The sequence below is a fragment of the Antedon mediterranea genome, chromosome 10 (assembly GCF_964355755.1).
Source record: "Antedon mediterranea chromosome 10, ecAntMedi1.1, whole genome shotgun sequence".
NCBI classification, from domain to species: Eukaryota; Metazoa; Echinodermata; class Crinoidea; order Comatulida; family Antedonidae; genus Antedon; species Antedon mediterranea.
In genome coordinates, this window is record NC_092679.1 from 2,875,662 (window position 1) to 2,899,040 (window position 23,379).

Sequence of the window (23,379 nt, forward strand, 5' to 3'; positions counted from 1 at the left end):
GTAAGTCGAAACAAAAAATTGATAGACCCTCAATTAAGTTATTATAAATTGTATTTGTAGTAAAATATCTATGAGATAAAAATAAAAAAATTAATTTTAGCCAGCCAGAAAGAATATTCTTTTTTTTTCTGGAACGCAATTGAAAAATACGGTTCAGCAGAGTAATACTAAAGGGTTGTTCGGTCAGTCACTTTATAATAGGTTAAAAAGAGGTGAAAGGTCAAAGGTTCATGGAGCTGGCAAAATGAAAATGCAGCAGACGTAATAACAACAGAGTTTTTGTGTCAGGAATTTTGTGTGTTAAATTCTCATTTTCAACGTTTTTCCGATCATTGATGAGTTATTGACACACATTAGAGTGTTAATTAAATATAGTACTTCTTTTCAGGTGCTAGAAATTTAAAACTGGTACGTAAGTTTTGTTGTTCAGTTCGTTCGAGCAGCTAGCTAGCTAGGCTAGGCCTAGATTTTAGGCAGCAGACCTGAGGTTGTACCTGCGGAAATGCTGTGTTTGACGGGGTGGTTGGAGTGGCGTTACTGTTCAACGGAACATGGCTACACAGTAGCTTGGAACATGGAGGTATAACTCCGTGATCGCAGTAAATACTATTAATTGGGCCTCTGTACTTACTAATAACGCACTAATAAATCTGCTAATATAATAGAAATATATAATAATAAATCAATATATTAAATTATCATATAAATAAATTGATGAATTTACTGCTGCTGTATGTAGAGTACTGTAGGCCTAGGCAAGCCTCTCTAGGCGAGGATAAACTGGAAAAAAATATTTGCAATACGCTTTTAATTAAATATTGAGGGTGTACTGTTGGAACTAATTCTATATTTAATATTAATATTATTGAATACTTAGAATGAAAATGTAATTGCGATGTTGCTAAAAATTAAGTTTATTTTTTATTCATTTATTTTAAACTCTTTTTAAGGCATAACTTAAAGTTTTTTAATCTTTGTTCTATGTTTGAAAAAGTCCTACAGACTTGTCATACCAATTGTTAATGTGTTCTATTTGCAGATAAATTGGGACCTTGAAAAGATTAGCTCATAATGAATCTTGGAAGAAAGTCAACATGATAATTACACAGTAACTTTTTTTTCCATAAGATTAAATTTAAAAAATACTGTTTCTCAATGTCACTAAATTCAATATACACGACGACAACGCATTATGGGAACACTATGGTGGAAGTTAAATTAAACGTTTATGATATGGTGAGTATTATTATAATTATATTCAAATGAGTTGCTTATGTCATCAGGGGTGGATCCAGCATTATAGATTAGGGGTGTTGGGGGCAGCTAAATATTTCATATATGATAAAAACGACCTGTCGGGTTGCAGAAAACTAAAAAGAGGCATTATTTTATTTTAAAAAGACATGGCTGTTAAATTTTATGCGGAGGAGAAGCTCAAGCCTGATTAGCCTCCACCTAAATCTGCGCCTGGTTACATTATACTTCTACAGTACCATGTGAAGAAAATGTGTTTCCCATCGTCTTTCCCAATATCCTTCTATGTTCCCTGAAAGAATTTTACTTTTTCAGTCATTAAAATGTGGCCAAATGGCCAAACTAGTTTCTAACTAGTGTGATACGTAATAAACTAGAACATCACATAAATGTGTTTGAAAGGTTATCATTAACAGCTCATTCTTGTCAGTAACAAATGATTTCTTATAGTAGTGACATTTTACAGAGTATATATAATTAGTGTAAATGACTGACAGTGCATATATTAGTGCATCACAGGCATACACCAAAGCCAACCCACACAATTGATGTCTGTCTGTAATTTCAATAGCTGCTCCTTTAATTTACATCTACTCTATGTGAATTCATCCATTTCTAAGTAAATCAATAATGAAATTAACTCATAATGTGGAGTATAAAATTAATAAAAAAACTCTATGGAATCGAGAAATCCTTGAAGAGTGTAATTGCAACTCCGAGATGCAATTTATTTGGTAGTTTCCTACTTTATTTTGATAAATTAATAACAATTGACTAACAACTATTTGAATTTAAAATTGTTCACTTGTCCAGATAAATGCAAGGTAGTACAGTGCTTTTCCATTAGTTAAGAGAGAGACCAAAATGGCACTAAAATTAAAAACCATGTTTTAAAATTGGACCTTATATTTATTTGTGTAAGTTGAAAGAAAAACAAATTTAAAGACACCAAAATGGTACTAAAACTATGTTCTAAAATTGATCGTATATTCATTAAAATGACAAAGGAATAATAATGTCATTAAAATTTTATATCGTAACCAAAATTCTTTTGTAAAAGCATGTTTTATTTAATGTTTGTTAGATGATAATAATAAATGGGGCTTCAATATACAGTAGCACATTATGCAAAAGCTCTATGCACTTTAACAAAAGAAATAAAAAGCAGAAAATTAAGAGAAAAAGGGGTAAAAAGGTGAACAGCCTTCAAATAAGCGATGGAAATACAGCTATACATAAACAGATACAGTACTTTTATTATCCAATATAATGCTCATGATATCTTGGCTTGCCTTAAATAAACATAAAGAAAAGGAACTATCTTACAAGTAGCCTGATAGATAAGTTTGTTCTCATTTTTTGTCATTGAACTATAAATAAACAATTACATTAATTCTCAGAAAGAGACAATTTTGTAAAAAACATTTGTATCATTTTTTTTGGTCATACTTTATGTCATCTTTCAATGTTTTTAGTTACTTCATGCCACATTACTTCTGATTACATTTTTAATATGTGTATTCTCAGCTTTAAGATTGATCATCCCTTCCTTTAATATATTGCTTGTTATTAGGCTGAGTAGTTTTTGTTGTTATTAAATACAAGTCCTAGAAATAAAACAATTCAAAATAGTTCACAGTATAAAAATGTGCTGTTTTCTGTTATTTTAAAGTGATTTTGAATGTTTTATGAATAATTAATATTATGGAATATTTTGTTTCTTATTAGTACTGGATCAATGATTATACTACAACATTAGGCCTTGGAGTCTTCCATTCTGGTGTAGAGGTGTTTGGCAAAGGTTGGTTTCATTTATTATTGATAACTTTTAACATACGTTTTCGTTCTGTGTTGAGACGAGTGGCCAAGTAGTAAAGCAAGTATGCCTCAGACCATAGCAATAAAATCAGTACAGGTTTTGACCATTGTTCTGGTGGTAGAAAAAGTCTTATCGGATAAGAACTTTTAAAACTGGAGGTCCAGTGTAAACATCTGACTTTTGTGTTCACTTTAAAGGACCTAGTGCATCTATCAGTAGAGGTTTGACCATAGATTTGGTGGTACAGTCAGTAGAACAAATATTCTCCAATACTGTAAGAACTTACAGTAAAACTGGAGGTCCGGTGTACACATCTAGCTTACAGTGTGAACTTTAACCTATCAGAGTATGGAGTTACCCTTGTGTACTGGTCAATATCAGTCTTTCTCTGTCGTTCACGTTTAGTCCACGTCCGTATAGGACCTAATCTAAATTTTCTCAATTTGAGCATGGATGTATAAAATAATATATAATTTGAAACAATAATATTTTATACCTCCATGATTTGAGTATGAATATTTTCATACAAATACTGTACTATACAAATAAACCTGGTTCATTTGTAGAGTGTTTCACGTATGAACCAATCGTAATTAAATACCAACACTGTATCTTGTGACAGTGTACAGTATTAAGTGAAAGAAAACAATGATAAATATTGATCATATTCTGACAGTATACTGTACATAATGCACGTATGATTTATAAGGGTTTGTAAATGACAATCATTATTTTATTACTGGTACAACCATCATCATTCTCTGACAGGCATTGCTGATAAAAACCAATCATCCATCAAGTAACAACAACAAAATGAATTTTACTATTGATTGTCATTTTTTTTCTAGGACAAATTATAAGCTGAAAAAAAGTATTATTTTTTGTCGAAAATGTATTTAAAATTATTATAAAAATGTAATTATAAAATGACCAAGTATAGTAATAGTATGAAATTTTGAATGATATGATGCAAATTTGCTATAATAAGAACACATCCTGTGTAGAGCTCCAATAAACCATTATGTGGTTTTGATATACAGGAAGCCTTGTAGTCTTGTACACTTTATGTGGCTTGCGCTAATGCCATCTTTATTTCTAATTCAATTGTAGGGGTACTGTAGCTAACAATTTTACTGTAGTCTGAAACGTTCAAACATTAGTTTTATTTTGTTTTTTATTTAAACCATATTTTATGAGGGTGATCCATCTAGCAATTGCTGATCATTTGGGATCCTCAGAACAGATACAATAGACAATATACAACAATAACAGTAAAGTATAAGAAAAACAAAGGGCTATAAATAAAACAAATTACATGATATTTTGATAATTAAAAATCTGTAAAAAAAAATTTGGAAGACCAGGATTTGTAAATTTAATACTGTATAATGACTTAAGTATAATCCCATGGTAGAGTATGTAATTACATTATAAATACTTATTTTTTTTAGCAATTAACAGTATAAATTACGAATAAATTAATTACAAAATTATATGAGAAAATTTTATAATTTGGCTTCCGTATGTCTGCTTGTTTTCTCTCACTGACAATGTACAGTAGCTCATTGATTGTCAAACCATTTCCTATACCTGTAGTAATCTAATACTAATAGTATAATGATACTACTGTGTGAGTGTAGTGTGTCAAGGGTCACTCGAAATGTATAGTACAATGAGATTTACCAAAGTCTTGAATTTAGCCTACTGTAAATATATTGGGGGGGGGGGCTTACATATAATCTAGCATGGGATTATACTTGGGTCATAGACGGTAATTGTAGTAAATCCTGGTCAGGTATGTTGTTTGATCATTTTAGACTATACAGTCAACTCTAAAAAAAACTCTCTAAAAACCGGAAAATCTCCCAAAACCAGACTTTTCTTGAGGCCCAAAAGGTACCAAATTCATCTTTACCATTAAAAACACATTCCAAATACCAGACTTTCCAGAAAACCAGACATACTATAGGCCAGCCCAAAGGTGTCCGGTATTGGGAGTTCTGAGAGTTGACTGTCTGTAATTTGTTGCCCCCTATTTGCGTTAAATCTTTCAATGTATAGTTCATTTGAATTGGTTTCTTCTTGCCAATACAGATTTATTTTTTTTGGACATAGCTATATACAGTTAATATAAATATATATTTCTATGAAAACAACAGAGCAAAGTAACATTTCGACATATTTATTTGTTTCTTATTGAATGCATTATTTATATTAATACAAACATATTTATCACACAAAAAATTCATTTTCTTAAAAGTAACCCGTCATATTGTCATAAACATTTATTGATAAAAAAATGTTTAGTGTCTCTATAGTAAACATACATTATTCAGAACACACATCAAAAGCATTCAACTGTCACAGTGTATGTACATCATGCTCCTGGTGGTAATATATTCTTCCATCTCACTACACAACCATAAGAAAACACGTAGCTTCCCATATTGAATAATTTATTTGGTTTTTTTATGTCATTTTTATTGAATGTTGTCAGCGTCGTTGTGCATACCAATGATCTTACTATCCAGTTAGGTTTTTCTATTGCAGTTTTTCAACTTTTAAGTCAATTTTATTTTATGATGAACTTGTGTACTGTATATTTTACCGGTACTGTAAAGTGTCAACTTCGTGTACAGTACTTCTTTGAAATTTCAAAATAATGGAAATCATCATTTTATTAAATTGTTATCAATAATGAGCTCTTTACAATGGAAATAATATTTCTAAATTTTAAATATATTTTTTTGTATTGTTATTAGTTTAAGTAATGTTATTGTTTTGTGCTAGTGCTATGTATTTTTTGTTAATGGTTTTCCATATAAATTCAAATCAAACAGCTTATTCCTCCCCTATGTCCAGAATGGTATAGACTGCTCACCTTTCCTTTTACAGTACTTACAGACTTTACTTTTATCAAATCATAATGTTTTTTTCCTCTTAATTTAAATTTTCATCATTATTTAATTAAACATCATACCTGTAGTAGAAGTACATTGTTTATTTATAGGAGTTACTTAGAGTAGTGAGTAAACAATTTAAAAGGGTAGAATTAGTATCAGTAGTAAATAAGGCCAGCAGAGTTATCGGTGTAGAAGTGAAACCTTTAGGGCAATTCCATGCAAACATGGACATGACCAAAAAAATTCAAATTAATTAGTCAGCTCAAAATTTGTGTTTATGTTACTCTTTGAATATGTGGGAACTAGGTTTTTAACTTTTTCAATTCATTTATGACTTTTTGCAGCCAAAAAATTACGTTTATTCAATGTTGAATATATATTTTTTTTTAGGTGTGAAAAATAGGTAATTACGTTAACTGATTATTATTTTCCCAATAAAGCAATATTTATAAAGTAACATGTCTAAGTAATACGGTAGTACACTTAAGATGTATGGAAAATATGATATAACTACAAATGTTGAATATCCCATAGAAGGCTGTGTATATTCTGTTATATATTAGGGTATGTAATGCGAGTGACAAAAAAAATGATTTTTTTTTTTTATACCATCATGATGATAATTTTTTTTAATGAAATTTTATAATTTAGCTATACTACTTTGAACAATTAAAATTTGACAAATAAAAATAAAAAATCCCCGTAAATACAAAATTGCTGAGACATTGAAAAGTGAAATGCGAGTGACATGTAATGCGAGTGACGTTAAAAAATGGACAATGTAATGCGAGTGACATTACTAAAACTCTTTTTTTTGTAAAGTAAAATAGTAATTAATCTATCATTAGTTATGAATTAGTCCCAGAATTAGTATATACATTAATTTCATAATACAATGTGTGATTTGGCCCTTATTTGGAGGCACTACAGTATAATAATTATAGCATTAGGTTTGTTGAGGGCACAATCCCTAGCAACGACCTTTTTGCAGTTAAATCATTTGAAAAATCAATCATTATAAGAGCTCATTAAATAAAAAACACTAAATCTGGTGAGATTTAACAAATTTGGTACAATCTTTTGTGAAGATAAGAAGGTAAGAATAAGTATACATTTATATTTAATCACAATTTTTAAGTTTTTTTTTCTTATATTGTTAGTGTTAATTATTTCAAATTCTATAATTTGAAAACACCGCATAGGCCTAGGCTATAATAAGTTATTTATATATTATTATTTATATATTATTATTTACTAGGCATATTTTACACCACCAGGTCTAAAGCATTGTAGTTTTAAAAACAAAATATATAATTGCTTATTATTTAAAAATAATTTTAAAATATCATTCACATTTGCATCCTGCCTTTAGAAATGGCCGAACGACAGAGAAAGTACCTAGAAAAACTGAAAGCCGAGGGAAAATACACCTCATACAGAAACAAACAAAATGAAATTTCGAAAAGAAGTAAAAAAGTAAAAGAAAAGAGAAAATTCTAGCTCTGCCACCAGCTTTGAAGAAGCAGAAGATTGATGCTCTTAAAGTTGCTAATAGAAAACGTGTGGCTATTAGTTCAGAGCAAAGAAGGCTGCTTTGGCATCAGACGGGCCATCACCTTTTAGAAGTGCTATGGCTTTGCTAAAGCCACTACCAGGGCAAAAAGAATGCTTGATGCTGGTTTGCGAAGAACTTTGAGTTCCATAATTTGTAAAATGGCTGTTTGAATTTTCTATTTTCATTTTTAGTGACCGTATAAGTGTTCTGTTACTGTGTTTGTAAAAAATCAAGATATTCTGTTAGTGTTAAAAATAGATGATGTCATAGAACTTCATCCAAATGAGTTGAAATAAAAGTTTTTACTTGAAAATTGATATAACATTCTTTGAGTGGTTTAATGTTGCATTATTTAATTATTGTCTACTTTTCTTTCTGCTTTGTTTAGTAAATACTAAGTTCATTTCTTACGGTAATGCGAGTGACAGTAATGCGAGTGACGGGACTTTTTTGTTAAAATGTAAAATATTTTTAAAATCTATGTAATGTTGAATTTTTTTTATTATCCTATTTTATACTTTAAAAGTACAGTAATTAAAAATATAAGATCTTTTGATTCATATATTTTTAGTTTAAGGACACGTTCTTATCAAATCTAATCAAATTTTTGTTGTGTCCTTTTTGTGTAATGCGTGTGACAGAATTTCGCAATGGCGTCATTGTCGAAGTAAAAGACATACAATTTTTTTTATAGTATTTTATTAAAGACTTGCACCTAAAGTATGTTCATATAAAACATTGACTTAAAAATCCAATTAGTATAGAAAGTACAAAGCTTAGACTAACAAAAATGACTGTAATGTGTAATGCGAGTGACCATGGAATTGCCCTTTAGATGAAATGTTTAATACATTCATACTTCAGAAATTTGACACAATTATGCAAGACCCATCACATCCATTACATTCAGACATCATTATAAGTAGATCAGGAAGGGTTAGACTGACACAGAAAAAAATATCCACAAACCGTTTCAGAGTTTCACCAATGTACATAGCATGCAATTTATTTAACAAAAAACTTTCAAGATAGTCACTTGTCATTTGTATTTATTTATAATATAGTTATCACATCGTATTACTTATTCTACTCGGGTACAAAACATATCTCGAAATTGTTAACAATTTTGACAATAAAGTTATCTTGTATCTTGTAGTCAGCTAATGTAAATAAATAATAATTACACCAATAAATATTACAATAATAGTTAAGCCAATAAATATTATCAAATCCTATTATCAATATGCATGTAAATTGCAAAGATAAAATGTATTCATTATGTGATACATATCAAAGAACTCTAAATTCCTATTTATCCATTATACTGTACATTAACTTGAGAGAAACTAAAGCTCTGTCTACACTATCAAACTAGTTTGACAACAAAATGTGATGTGGCCAAATATGAAGAAAAATGAAATAATAATTGATATCAGAGAAAAATTTCATTTTAAAATTTTGTTTAGCATTATTGCTAATCAAACTGATTTTTTAGTCAAGAAACATAGTTTTGTATTGTATTTTTTGCTAAGCAATTTTAGAAATGTGTTGTTGTTGTTTTGTATAGCTTTTTGCTACACTGGCGAAATTATTCCCTGATTGTCAAAACTTTATCTATTTACTTTACAGTTACTAATCGAGGCTCAATAGAATTATTAATCCACTTTTAATAATTCATCTATTATATTTTCGTTCATTCATTATTAAATATTATTCAACTCAATTTTATATGAGGGTTGTTATCATTTGTGATTCATACAACATTGTACGTGTGAATATTTAATTGATTTAGATAATTCTATGAAGGTAAAGTAGTTTATTCATTATTCATTTATTAATTCATTTATGACATTTGTGACATTAAAAATAAAAACATTATCCATTTAATAATACCGTAATTCTATAAAAAAAAAAATTTTTTTGCATGCTTTTTATTCATTTATTACAGATTGTCATTTATTTATAAACATTGGTCGTTTTAGAGGTTCTGATATTCCTGTAAATTTGTAGAATTTCCTTGGGTCGAATCTTTATCGGTGTGGCTTTTTCTCATTCTCACGTATTTTCGTTTAAAAATTAAATGATTTATTCATAGTATTTTTTCTATGGCTTAAAATGCCTGTACAGTGTATTATTAAAAAACACATACTGTATATTTTTTAATGCACTGAGTCATGCCTCTGGTAAAAATATAACATGAACTGCTTAAAACATAACATGAAATTTCATGAAGTAATTTATCCATTATCTAATAAAAACAATTTGTCTTTTTTCTTCCGTAGAATATGCATTTGGTGGGCATCCATTTCCAATGACTGGAATATTTGAAATATTACCTCGTGACGTGGATGACTTGGGCCAACAGTTTAGGTTCAAGTAAGTTTAAAGCTTGGTTCACATTATCAAACTTTATATGACAACAAAATGTGATGTACCCATATGGACATGATGATGTCATATCATATCACTAGCATTTTTTAGCATATCACTACTATATTTGGGCACACTTTTTGTCAAACTAGTTTGATAGTGTGACTGAACTTAAGAGTTATATGTCTGACTGGAGTATAGTTTATCTGTTGGGAAGGTATTGATAAAGATATCGATTATTGATCAAGATTGATTTATTGGTAACTGAAAATACAGTTTTTTGTCAAGCTAGTTTGATAGTGTAGACAGAGCTTACAGTAAGTCTGTTTTTAGAAAATACAACAAGAACACATACAACAGTCTTTATTCAACTCAATTAGTCATCTTTCTTTCTCACGCATTTACTGTATTTCCAAGTTCTTTAATAATAATAATGTTATTGAACCGCTCATGAAGAGATACTTTATCATATATCATAATTTAGAATGTTTGTACTAAATAAAGAAAATGTAACACGAGACGTGCAATGACATTTACATTCCTAGAAATCTGAACATAAATAAAAAGTAAATTGTATTTGAATCAACAGCTGTCAATGCACTCGAAAACTTCTTGTGTTTTAATTGCTGCAATTTATTTTCTAATGTATGTCACATTCATTTAGACTAGACAAAAAGTAGTGAGCCCTCTAGCGGTCATTTGTGATTTCTGAGATTCATCGAAGCGCGACAACATCACCCGGAAATGATGTGATTTTAAAATTTTAATAGGGTTAAACTCTTTTAACCAATTGAAAGCCTTAAATTATAGTTCCTTATGAATAATTCATGACAATAATTAAAGCAAGGGTTGAAGAAGCATGTGACTTGGTTTTTGGAACAGGATAGCAGTTATGATCGTGTCAGGTAATCATTGAATTTGCTCTTCTTTTTGTTAGATTTTATACGGTTTTTATCAATAATAATATTGTACATTTTTACGAGACCATAAAAAAATTCCTCAATTTTTGAGTAAGCGAGTGACTAAATAAAAAGTTACTATGTAATGTAAATATTCGTTTGACAAAAAATGGGCATGTTGATATTTTCAGGTATTTTTTAAATGGCGATTGAAATAGGTAAACAAATCACATGTATAACGGTGGTTTGTGCGAAGCTGGGCCTAGCCTTGATGGTCCAACGCGTACTGTGTGTTAATCAATGCGTATAGATACACACGTAGTCGTTTAGGCCAGTTTTTTACATGTTTATTTATTAATATTAGGCCCCATTCTCATTTATTTTAATTAATGTACTGAATGTACCACACTTTACAACTCTATATAAATTAGATTTTGTACATGTATTAAATTCAAACGTTTTATGGGATTTAAAACATTAAGCTAGGCCTTGTAGTAGGCCTAGGACCACATGTTAGGTTTTTCAGCCTAATTTATCATGCAGTATACCTCTAGCCCATCTTTCAAATACATATTTAAATTAAGATACTTTTTATATTTCTATATTTTTTATAGGATCTGACTCCAGAAAACATTTGCATCACTTGAAAGCGGCTATTTATGGACAGCATGTTGACATTCAAAAAAATTTGACCAGCTCTTATTAATTAAATGTCTTTTAAATTAAAGGTTTTCATTATAATGAAATGTACGGTGACAGAAATTTAAATGATTCTCATAATTGAGGTTTCTCATAGATTTAATATTGAAGGTAAATAAATAAAGCTGTTTGTTATTCTTGCCTTTAGAAATAAACATGTTGTTAGTACTATATTATTAGGCCTAGGCCATTATACAAATTAAAACTAAAAAATACAATAATCATATTTAAGGCCTACACAGCAGTACCTTACTTGATTTGATTTTTTTCAAATATTTAATTGATGAAATAAATGAGTTTGACTTTTCAATTAGTTGCCATTTTATTAGTTTCTGTGTGTTTTTATTTATATTCTTAAAATAATTGTATACAACAACTTTAAAGTATTGCGAAGAAGTGATCAAATTATAGTAGGCCTATTTGTATGTTATTGTCGCTTAAAATTATGCAGTTAAAGTATTTGATTTTAGGGTGACAGAAACGGTTAGGCAAGAAAAGAAATAAATTTGGGAATTTTGTTATGCGGTAAAAACAATTAAACATAATTTACCCCTAATGCATGTAAATGTAGAAAACATTGCTTATGTTAGCGCGACCGAAACTCGCTACTGGGAATAGAGCCTGCAAAAGCGACGCGTACACACCTACTCGGGCACCGGCGGAGCGCGATTGATAGTAAATATACCCGATTTCAAATGATCATAAAATTCTTTTAAAAAATATCAACATTTTGATTTTTTGAGGATTAAAAGTAAAGATATTGAAATTTAACATGCTATTTACAAATATGTATTTAAAAATTCGGAAACAATTTTAGCGTGATATTAAAACAAACTTTTTAGAGTTCCGCGATTTCCTACGCAGGATTTGTTTGTTTTCATTGTTAATGGGCGAATGTTACCTAAACTAGAATCGTTATAAATCTTTTAAATTTGTATTATAAGTAATTTCTTTAGTATTCTTAGTAACATCGAATGTCTCTAATTAACTAGCAGTTATTTATACTAACTATTGTTCAATAATAAGCGTGTATGAAGTGAAAATCTATAGTAATAATGTTCTTAGTCAGTTCGTCTCGCTCGCGTGAAGTCTTCGGGTTTCTCAATACAATTCTCAGCGGTAAGATAGGCTCGCGCTAATGTTTAAATCAAAAGCGCTCTCAAAACACTTTTTGTCTAAAATTCGCAATATGACGTGAGTGTGATGTATAATTACTATTCTTGATTGTGTGATGAAGATCAAATTGATCTTTTTAACTTTATAATTATATACAGTATATCTTTCTCTCTTTGTTGTGTCTTGAAATTTAACGTTAATCTAAAGACATAATATTACTCAATGGTATAGTCAAAGTCAAACAAGTGGCTTTTGATAGGAATGTCCACTGTCCAAGTAAGAGCTGTGGAAAATGAACAGAACTGAAAGATGTACAGTATCATACCGTAACCCTTAAAATAGTAATCAATTTGTCACTCTCCTATTCTGCTTATCCATAGTACAGTTTATATATCATGTTTTTCATTTACTACTCCCTGTTTTTCAAAAACTATTTTTATTTTTTATTTTTATTTTATTCAATCGAAACCAACAGCGATAATTACCACCACTAACAGGACTGTTTAAAGCACCGTGATTGGTCCTAACATTGATCAACGGCTTCTCTCATTCAGTGCCCACCTTGACTATGTTTAATGCATGCATTATGAGCCTTTTTCCAATTCCAAAAAATGCCTATTGATTATGACATAATTTGACCTATAAGTGCATATGATGTGTGCCCAGTAACGATTCTTTATTTTGACCTGAACCAGAAGACTTGGTCTATAAACTACTTTTTTTATACTTACCGTATTTTTAAAAGTTTTTTTTGTTGGTTTGGACGCACCGTTTGACACCAATATAAAGGTGTCGTTTTCCAATAAAGATTATTATTATAAACACACACAAAAGTACATAGCATCAAAGCTGTTTGTCGTTTATATAAAAATGATTAAAGTAATTGGCAGTGCTCCGCAAGGAAAACATCTGTTGGTATTGATTCCCACTTGTAATTTATAAATTATTGATGCTTTACAATAACGCAGTACTGTAGTTAGTGGTCAAATGTGTTGATGTCTAAATATAGAAATACCACATGAGAATTTGATTAAAATGACACTATGTTGTCATTATTACGCATAAGTGTAGATTATTATGCATTTTTAATTCTCCATGCCTTTATATATACAGTATTATGTCTTGTTTTCAGTTGTAAAATATTGCTTTCCAGTCCATATGTTTATACTGTTCGTAATTTATCAACATAATTATCCTATTAATATCTGCTTTTATGCAAATTAGTTACGCGCTGCCAATGTTAATGTGGAATTTTGCTAAATAGCTGTAACAATAATAATAGCTGTGTGACTGTCACATAGGAATGAATATGAAGTGTTGTAAGTAGACCATTGGCAATACATGACTTTGTTCAATGTGATACTAGAATGGCGTTTTGAATGCATGATATCAACTTTATTTAAGCTATGTTACTTCATAATACAGTGATAATGAGTTGTTTTTTTCTATGTGGAAACAGACCTTATTATGAAATACCTTGTGGCCCTTTCACATGGGCTAGAAAAACTTAAGAGTTTGTACACACTGGGGTGCACACCATACAAAACACATGTGATGCCGTGTGTACTTAAACATTTTCTAGGTACAGTACTGTGAAATGGGTCTTAAGCTCTGTCTACACTATCAAACTAGTTTGACAATAAAAGTGTGATGTGCCAAAATATGGCAGTGATGTACCCAAATATGGCAGTGATTTACCCAAATATGGCAGTGATTTACCCAAATATGGCAGTGATGCCCCCAAATATGGTAGTGATATGACATCATCATGTCCATATATGGGCACATCACATTTTTGGGTTACATTACATAAAGTTTGATAGTGTAGACAGAGCTTAAACACATGTGGCTGAAAACAGTGTGAACAAATTATTATGAAATTCTGACTGAATCCGAAATACGGACATACTGTAACATTGTCATAAAACATTATTAAGGTTGAAAATATAATATTATATTTGTAACACTTCTTTGAATACGGACAATGAAACCAAGTTGTATAGATGATCAGTCAGTCTACTTAATATTGTGTTGTGGTCTATTAAATTCTGTCAGTATTCAGCCAATGAATATGTAACTCAAATTATTGACAAAACATTTAATTACAGTAACTCTTTCCCCATCAATAATTTACAACTCAAAAGTGTACTCTATGAATATTTGAATTATTTTCCTAACAAATTACTATAATTTATGAAACGTGAATTAGTTCCTGGTAATAAAGCTCTATGTAATTAGGAGTTAGATGTTGGTATATTGGGTATTTAGACGTGAAGGAATATTTTAGTTTCGTTTCATTCACATCCTTAAACTCAGAAAATTGTTTATCAAATCCAGATGAGTACACTTTTTACAATTCTTTAGTTTCATTTTAGAATATTCTTTATTATAACGGTACAGTACATGTACCGATAATTCTAGTGTTCAATAAATATACATAACAATCTTCAGAATAAATTCTAAACCGCCCGGTGATATACTGAAATGTATTAAATAATTTGAAACGATAAAGATGAGGAATCTTTTGGAATGAGAAAAAGTTGCCTCAACTTATACTATAAGAGAGAGCATTTATACATTTGTTCCATCCATACCATTTTTGTGTTCCTTTTAATTCAGTTCAATAAAAATCATACATAAAAGTAATACCACAATTACCCAAAATTGCCTCCCTCTGGAGGCCACCTTCCCCAGTAAATTTATATATAATATTGCAATAAAAAATAAGAATTAAAATAAAAATTTCCAAACATATTATATTGTAATGTAAGATCACTATTTCTTCTCTGACTACATAACACTATCAAACTTTTTGTGACAAAAAAAATGTGATGTGCCCATATATGACAGAGCTTTAACAATGGATTCAGACTTCGGGAATTTTCGATCTGTATTTTTGCCATTTAATGTGGATTACATAGTAAATAATCTGTGATGTTCCGTCATCAATGTGGTCTGACGTCCACTATGGTTCATCTCAATATTGACTTGGTCAGTCAATATATTGTAATTTAAAACAAACCAATCAAGTTGCCTTGATTATAATTACATTATTTAAAATAAAATAATGGTTTGCAATATAATCAATTCTTAATTAGTTCTATAATTAGATCTAGATGAAATAATTAACTTTCATTTTAATCAACTTAATACAATAATTAATTAACTGACTAACTTGGAAAAAGTGGTAGTGCTATGATAAATCCCTGTGATATTTAAATAGCGTCTTTGTTTTAAGCTCTGTCTACACTATCATCAAACTAGTTTGAAAAAAAAAATGACATGACATTTTTTGTCATATAAAGTTTGATAGTGTAGACAGAGCTTAACTGAACACTTGTCTCCCTACATTCACACTGAACTAGCCTAAAATAAGATGGCAAGTTGGACCAGTACTTAGTTATTCAGGCGTTGTGAGTGAATATATTGAAATGAAGCAATTCTTATTTTTGATTTGCATTAGTTATTATACAGATATTGACTGCTTAGAGGTTAAATATAAGATTTGACATCCCCGAGGGAATGATATTAAGTTCGAGGGAATATATATTTCCCGAAGCGCCAGCTGAGGGAAATATATATTCCCCGAGAACTTAATATCATTCCCGAGGGGATGTCAAATCTTATAATTAACCGATATAAAAGGCAATATCTGTTATATTATATAGCCAAGAACAAGTCTGCTGGGTTGGGCGAAGCTAGGCTAGGCTAGGCCTCCTATAGTATTTGTATTGTATTTAAAACAAGCCTGCCTAGACACCTTACCTTGCGAAGAATAATATACAGATAATTACTAATTAATGATTCCTTGGCAATAAAAGATTCACTTAGGCCTAGGTCGTTTAAATTAACAGAAGAATTTCCATCAATAAGCCTATTAATAATAATATTATAATCAGGTAGGCCGAATAAACAATTCGTCTTCACCGGATGTTCAGCGCGTACTAGTTACTAGGTTACTACCGTGAGTATTGACCAATCACAAACGGTGTTTCATCACATTTAGGGTGGACTTATAACAAATGAGGGCGCTATGTATGCATAGCTTAAATAGTTTAGAAGATTAATTTCTTCAAGCAAATTCCGTGGCCCAGCGGATGAAACGTTGTCTTGCGATGGAGTGACAATTCCACCCGAGTTCAAGATCGAGTAGATGACTTTTGTTTATTTATCGGCAAACTCGAGTGTTGCACACGAAAATTACACAGTCAATATCATCGTACTCGAGAATTTATATGATTAATGACAGGGGACACGATTATTACGCGAAAATTACACAGTCAATATCATCGTTCTCGAGGATATATACGATTTACGATCCTCGCAGCGGTAGTCATGTGATGCAGTTTCAACCAATCACGTTCGCGTATTTACATAGGCTATGTAATATAAATTATTATTTAATGTAGTAGTTTAATGGAATTTGCTTGAAAATTTACTGAGTGGTGGTGAAGTGCTTAAAGCCCTATTAGTACCAAAACCATATTAATATGTGTAGTGCGTCACGTCAAAATCATTGTTGCTGCTGTATAAAGTGGAAATGTGTATTGATCTGAACGACACTCCAGCCTGACGACAGTATTACGTACTAATCCATTTAAAGAGCAAATACTCCATTAGAAAGAAGATCTTGATCTACAAGATAATAGAGCGTACAACGCAGTTGATGCTTTGTCCCGCTGCTGCGTGGACATTATCTATGTTAAATGGGCTATGTCTCGTTAATACTCCGACGCAGACTAGTCCGACGTTAAAGGGTAAACATCCAGAATTGGCCTGCTGGGATTGGATACTCATCCTTAGAGTGGCCGTGAATAATAGCAGTTTATCGAATTGTGTTATTATAGTGATATGTAAGCCACTGCGGAGACATTATTCTTGTTAAATATAATTTTTTTAAAGAAGTCTATTCAAAGTGTAAACACTGTTAGACCTCCAACTGTGATGGTTGAGCTCTTATGTAACAATTAAAATCCATATTTTGATCATTATTTTCATCACAATTGTCATTAACTGCCATGCTCACAATTACTTAACATGTACAGTAATACAAATTTATTTCATTAACATTTATTCGAAACATTTACATTTACAATGAGTTACATGGCAACGACAATAATAGGAGCTGTTTCAGGGATTGGAAACAGTAGTAAAAGAACTTGTCTTATACCAAACTCTAAACAGGAAAAAGATATATAAACAACTGCATTAAATCATTTGCTAATGTTAGATATATAAATTTTAATAATCATAAACCATTTTTTCAAATATTTCATTTAAAGACCCCTTCCCTGCAATTTTGGACGTTTTTTGGAAAATAATACATATATATCACTTTAAAAACATTAAACCATGTCATTCCTTGTCTTAAATGTACGTTTTATGGTAAATTATGATAAAAAGTGAGAAACAATGCACTACCTAAGTAGCTCGCGGCGATCGACCTCTCGTGGACGGTCTTAGGCCTAGCCTAGCTAGACTTAGTTTTGTAGGCCTAGCTGGTAAACATCGATAACGTACGAACATCGTACGCTAGCTATATACCTAGCCTGACGTTGTATAGTTGCTGCATTAATTGTCTTTCTATTTTTGCCAGACTCCGTTGATACAAATTGGGGAAAACCCGGTATTTTCGCTGAAAAGTTAGGAGTCTTCCATTTGTTTTGGCTTCACGATCGATCGAAAAGTGGGCGAATTACAGGTGAAAAACAAAAATATCAATCCGCGCGCAATGCATTTTGGGATTTATAGCGGGCCGCTATAATTATTAGAATCGATTTATTTTTCACATTTTTAACCGTTTAAAGACGAAAAAAGTTATCGCAATAGGACCATATAGTATTATTTTTACATTAAATATAGTTTGTGATCTTAAATTAGATCTAAAAAACGTAGGGAATGGGGCTTTAACAAATAAAAATTGTAATAGATTTTTCTGTTATTTTCTGTTGTAATAATAGGTTATTTATTTTGTTAATGTATGATGTGTTTTCTATTATTGTTTACCTTCTTCCTTTAAGTGTTTTATATTTGTAGTCATGTTTTGCCCTCCATATGCTTGGTCTTCCAAGCTGTGACCTGGGATGTTTGTTACATTTAAGTGTTTTATATTTGTAGTCATGTTTTGCCCTCCATATGCTTGGTCTTCCAAGCTGTGACCTGGGATGTTTGTTACATTTAAGTGTTTTATATTTGTAGTCATGTTTTGCCCTCCATATGCTTGGTCTTCCAAGCTGTGACCTGGGATGTTTGTTACATTTAAGTGTTTTATATTTGTTGTCATGTTTTGCCCTCCATATGCTTGGTCTTCCAAGCTGTGACCTGGGATGTTTGTTACATTTAAGTGTTTTATATTTGTAGTCATGTTTTGCCCTCCATATGCTTGGTCTTCCAAGCTGTGACCTGGGATGTTTGTTACATTTAAGTGTTTTGTATTTGTTGTCATGTTTTGCCCTCCATATGCTTGGTCTTCCAAGCTGTGACCTGGGATGTTTGTTACATTTAAGTGTTTTATATTTGTAGTCATGTTTTGCCCTCCATATGCTTGGTCTTCCAAGCTGTGACCTGGGATGTTTGTTACATTTAAGTGTTTTATATTTGTAGTCTTGTTTTGCCCTCCATATGCTTGGTCTTCCAAGCTGTGACCTGGGATGTTTGTTACATTTAAGTGTTTTATATTTGTAGTCTTGTTTTGCCCTCCATATGCTTGGTCTTCCAAGCTGTGACCTGGGATGTTTGTTACATTTAAGTGTTTTATATTTGTAGTCTTGTTTTGCCCTCCATATGCTTGGTCTTCCAAGCTGTGACCTGGGATGTTTGTTACATTTAAGTGTTTTATATTTGTAGTCATGTTTTGCCCTCCATATGCTTGGTCTTCCAAGCTGTGACCTGGGATGTTTGTTACATTTAAGTGTTTTATATTTGTAGTCTTGTTTTGCCCTCCATATGCTTGGTCTTCCAAGCTGTGACCTGGGATGTCTGTTATAATACATTCTTATTGTATTTGAAATAAATGATCATTTGACGACCTTTAAATTTAAGCCTGCCGTACACAGTAAAACACCATTTCTTTGAATTAAATACTGTACGAATAAACTCGTGTACCACTATTGACTTTTAACTTTACAGGGAGAGTATATGTTTAGGAACGACAGACTTGACAGAAGATCAAGTGATGAAGGTCGTGGACTGTCTCGGTAAAAAGTATGCGGGCGATTCTTATCACCTTATACACAAGAACTGTAATCATTTTACACAAGAACTATCACAGGTGAAATAATGTTTGTATACTAAGTTACCATACCTAGTGTGTTAGTGGCGAGTGAGTGGCTGAGCACTTACGTAGCCATAACATTGGCAAGGGTTTAAGGCTTCATGTTTCTGGTGGTAGAACAAGTCTTCTCGGATAAGGACTATAAACCGTAGGTCCAGTGTACACATCTACCTCATGTGCACTAGTACATCTTTTGAGATGAGTAGGGGGTTACGGGTGTACTAGTACGCTGATCATAACTAGGCCTTCGGAGTATAGGAAGAAGATGATGATGATAAGACCACCATCGGATATCAGATAAACTCAAGTTCATGTTAAAACTGATTATTTGTGGGGGTGAGGTGGTTCCTCTCCCAATCTAGGTTTGATTGTATTCATGGATATTGGCGTATTCAGTAAACTATAAATAATTCTGTTGATGTTGTTATCGTTGTATTGCAGATTTTATGTGGCAAAGATATACCAAATTGGGTGAACAGACTTGCCACAGTTGGTGCTAGGATGCCGTTTATGGAACGAATGCTACCAAAAGAATGGCTGACACCTTTAGCAATTGAGGCTACAGTACACGTGAAACAACCACAACTTTGACCTTAATGAACTTCAACCTTATAGAACTTTGACCTTATTGAATTATAGTATAGCAGGTTTATATTCAAATACAAGAGAAAACTAAATGAATTTCATTATCATACTATTTTCTTACATATATTTTTTCTGACTTGATGTGACTCTTTTGTTGGTAGAATATTAAAACTATGAAAATAATTAAGAAATTTATGAGATAATTGATGAAGTTTTCTAATAATTGATGCCTAAAAATTCTACTTAAAGTATGTCTGCTGAGCATAGCATAATTTGTTGATACGACTGTATTACCATACCTTGTTCATACCCATTACCAGATTGTTAGTTGGTCATCAGTTATTAGTGTTTGGTAACCTTGTTACGTACAACCAGGGAGTACCGCCCTGGTATAACCAAGTGTGGTGATTTCAATGGTATGTTGTAACCACTACCAAGTGTGGTGATATCACCAGTCAAAATTGATACCCACAACCATGTGAGATTACATTTCATTTACATGTTAGACATCTAAAGGACGTCTAAAGAGTCAATGAAGCTATACTGTATGGCTCACATGCCAGAGATACTCACAATCAATAGTACACATAACCAAGTGTAATGCTCACCAGTCAAAATTAATACACACAACCAATGGTGTTACCCAGTTAAGATAAGCACCTATTCCCTTGACAACAATTTGTCATTTGTGTTTGGGCCAGTAAACAGGATAAAGCAAAAATGAAAAAATAAAAAAATGTTTAAAAGCAAATAAAAAAATTCTTTGTTTAGGCCTTTCTTAAAATAGCTATGAACAAAAACCTTTCCTATTTCTGTTTTTTTTTATTTCCTATTTCTAATTAATTGATGTTTAAAATATTATTATTAAGAAATATTATTGTTAAGTTCATCTGCTGGTCTGAAACTTTTCATTTTTTACAATGCAATCCTTTATTTTTATTTATTAATAGATATATCATATATTTTTTTTATTAGGACATGCATGATTAGATATCTATAGATTAGATCGTGTTTCGAATTAATATTAGCAAAAATAATATTCTGGTACATATTGCATTTGAAACATAGAATACTTTAGCTTTTCCAGACAAAATCGAAAAAGACAAATTATATATACATACTTGGTCTAGTCTAGAATATAGACAATATTTCAGTTAGTAGATCGTCCGTCAAACAATCCCTTGGCTACTTAAATCTTCTTTCTCGTGTGCATGATCCGTAAATAAAGAAAAATATATTTATTTAGGGACCATGTCAAAATTACTGCAGTAACTCCGTGTTGTTTACTCTCAAACCTGTTTATGCAATTATTTTGCCTTTAAGCTTTGAAATAACTCGCACTACTTCTACATTGAAATTAATGTGCAATCATACGTTATCGCAGTACAATTACTGCAGTACAATTACTGCAGTACAATTACTGCACTAACTGCAATAGAATAATTTTGACACGATACGACATTTATGTTTTCTTTTGATAAGCAAATTTATGCTTAAAACCAATGCTGCTTCTTAAGTATTTAAATGAGATACAAACATACAGGTATAATCTTGGCATTGCTAAGTCAGGGTGCTTTTATTGGTTTTTGTACTTTTCTCTACATTTCTACACCAAAAAAAATACTTTATGCATTTAAGTGTAGGAGTTGATCTCCTGGGGTGTGTGTTTAGCATTTTGAATAATTGCCTTTGGACTTTGAGGGGGTTGTTATATTACCATATATGGTTTGCTACATAATGCATGTTTATTAACTGTTCTTTACCAATCTGCTATTTATATAGCTTCATAAACTGTACATACTGTTTTTGTATTGTGCTTGTGTTATGCTTGTATCTTGTGATAATAGCTGATATAATTATACCATATATCGCAAACTGTATGATTCTACCATGGACCTATTAGTCTATTATTCTAATGTATAGGTCCATGACTATACCATATTGTAGCCGATTCTAGATACTGTATGTGTCCAGTATCATAGGTAATTCCTATAATACAGTGGCATATTGTATCACATGTGACACCTGTATCATCACCTGTAAGCTTAACATACAAACAGTATGTGATGTGACACTGTGTTATAGAATTGTCTATGATACAAGACAATTTATACTAGATACATTACAGAGAATCTGGTACCATATGGGTGTGTGACTCAACATATCATGTATATTAATACCATAGCTTTTACACAAAAGCGGATTGAGAATTTAGAATGGTGTAAATTTAAACAATATAAAGCTCTGTCCACACTACTATCAAACTATTTGAAAAAAAAGTGTGATATCCCCAAATATGGTAGTGATATAACATGTAATATATGTCCATATATGGGCACATCACATTTTTTTTGTCACATCAAGTTTGATAGTGTGGACAGAGCTTAAATCATTGAACACATTGATTGAATAACCTTTAAAAATGGGCACGTTCTATTTAAGTACGCTCTGGTGTTACGGTTACAGACAAAATACATTATGTGTAAATCATCCGTGTCAATATCACATGTTATTTTGGAATCACATAGATTTATGCATACAAGTTGTTGTTCTATGCTACATTAGTGCCTATAGCACTCTTTAAATATTCACTTGTTTTTGATATTGAATTTTATATGAAACAAGTGCCTTTCAAATCAGACCAATCAGATGCCAGCATACATGCACATATTGCAAGTAGCTTTGAAAAACACACAAATTCAAACTGTGCGAACTGGCCTTTAGTGAAGTACAAATTGTAGTATACATTTTTCTCAAATTTTGCAACAATAGTTACAGGGTGTTTACATTGAAAGTAGTGGGTTTTTTTTCTGTTCTTTATAATATTAATAGATTAAAAGGTTTACGTAATTTTTCCTGGTTTATTTGACCTGCTAGTTCTGACGTCAAAGAAACTAAAAATATAC

The 23,379-nt window shown here is 31.2% G+C and overlaps 1 protein-coding gene and 1 long non-coding RNA gene across 2 annotated transcripts; both read left to right on the forward strand.

The window, feature by feature from the left end:
* Positions 1-263: 263 nt before the first annotated feature.
* On the forward strand, positions 264-22,329 carry LOC140060046 (deubiquitinase DESI2-like). Its single transcript, XM_072106093.1, has 6 exons — positions 264-408; positions 1,040-1,236; positions 2,983-3,055; positions 9,814-9,907; positions 19,744-19,885; positions 20,330-22,329. The coding sequence occupies exons 2-6, from the start codon at positions 1,156-1,158 to the stop codon at positions 20,477-20,479; spliced, it is 540 nt and encodes a 179-aa protein (XP_071962194.1). The 5' UTR covers positions 264-408; positions 1,040-1,155; the 3' UTR covers positions 20,480-22,329.
* On the forward strand, positions 10,738-11,809 carry LOC140060739 (uncharacterized). The gene is made up of 2 exons (XR_011847361.1): positions 10,738-10,806; positions 11,415-11,809. It is a non-coding gene; the product is annotated as an uncharacterized lncRNA (long non-coding RNA).
* Positions 22,330-23,379: the final 1,050 nt, after the last annotated feature.

Coding starts and splice junctions, on each gene's coding strand:
- LOC140060046 (XM_072106093.1), top strand. CDS start 1,156: ATGTCACTAAATTCAATATACACGACGACAACGCATTATGGGAACACT. Junction 9,908..19,743: donor GGCCAACAGTTTAGGTTCAA/GTAAGTTTAAAG, acceptor TTAACTTTACAG/GGAGAGTATATGTTTAGGAA. Junction 19,886..20,329: donor TTACACAAGAACTATCACAG/GTGAAATAATGT, acceptor GTTGTATTGCAG/ATTTTATGTGGCAAAGATAT.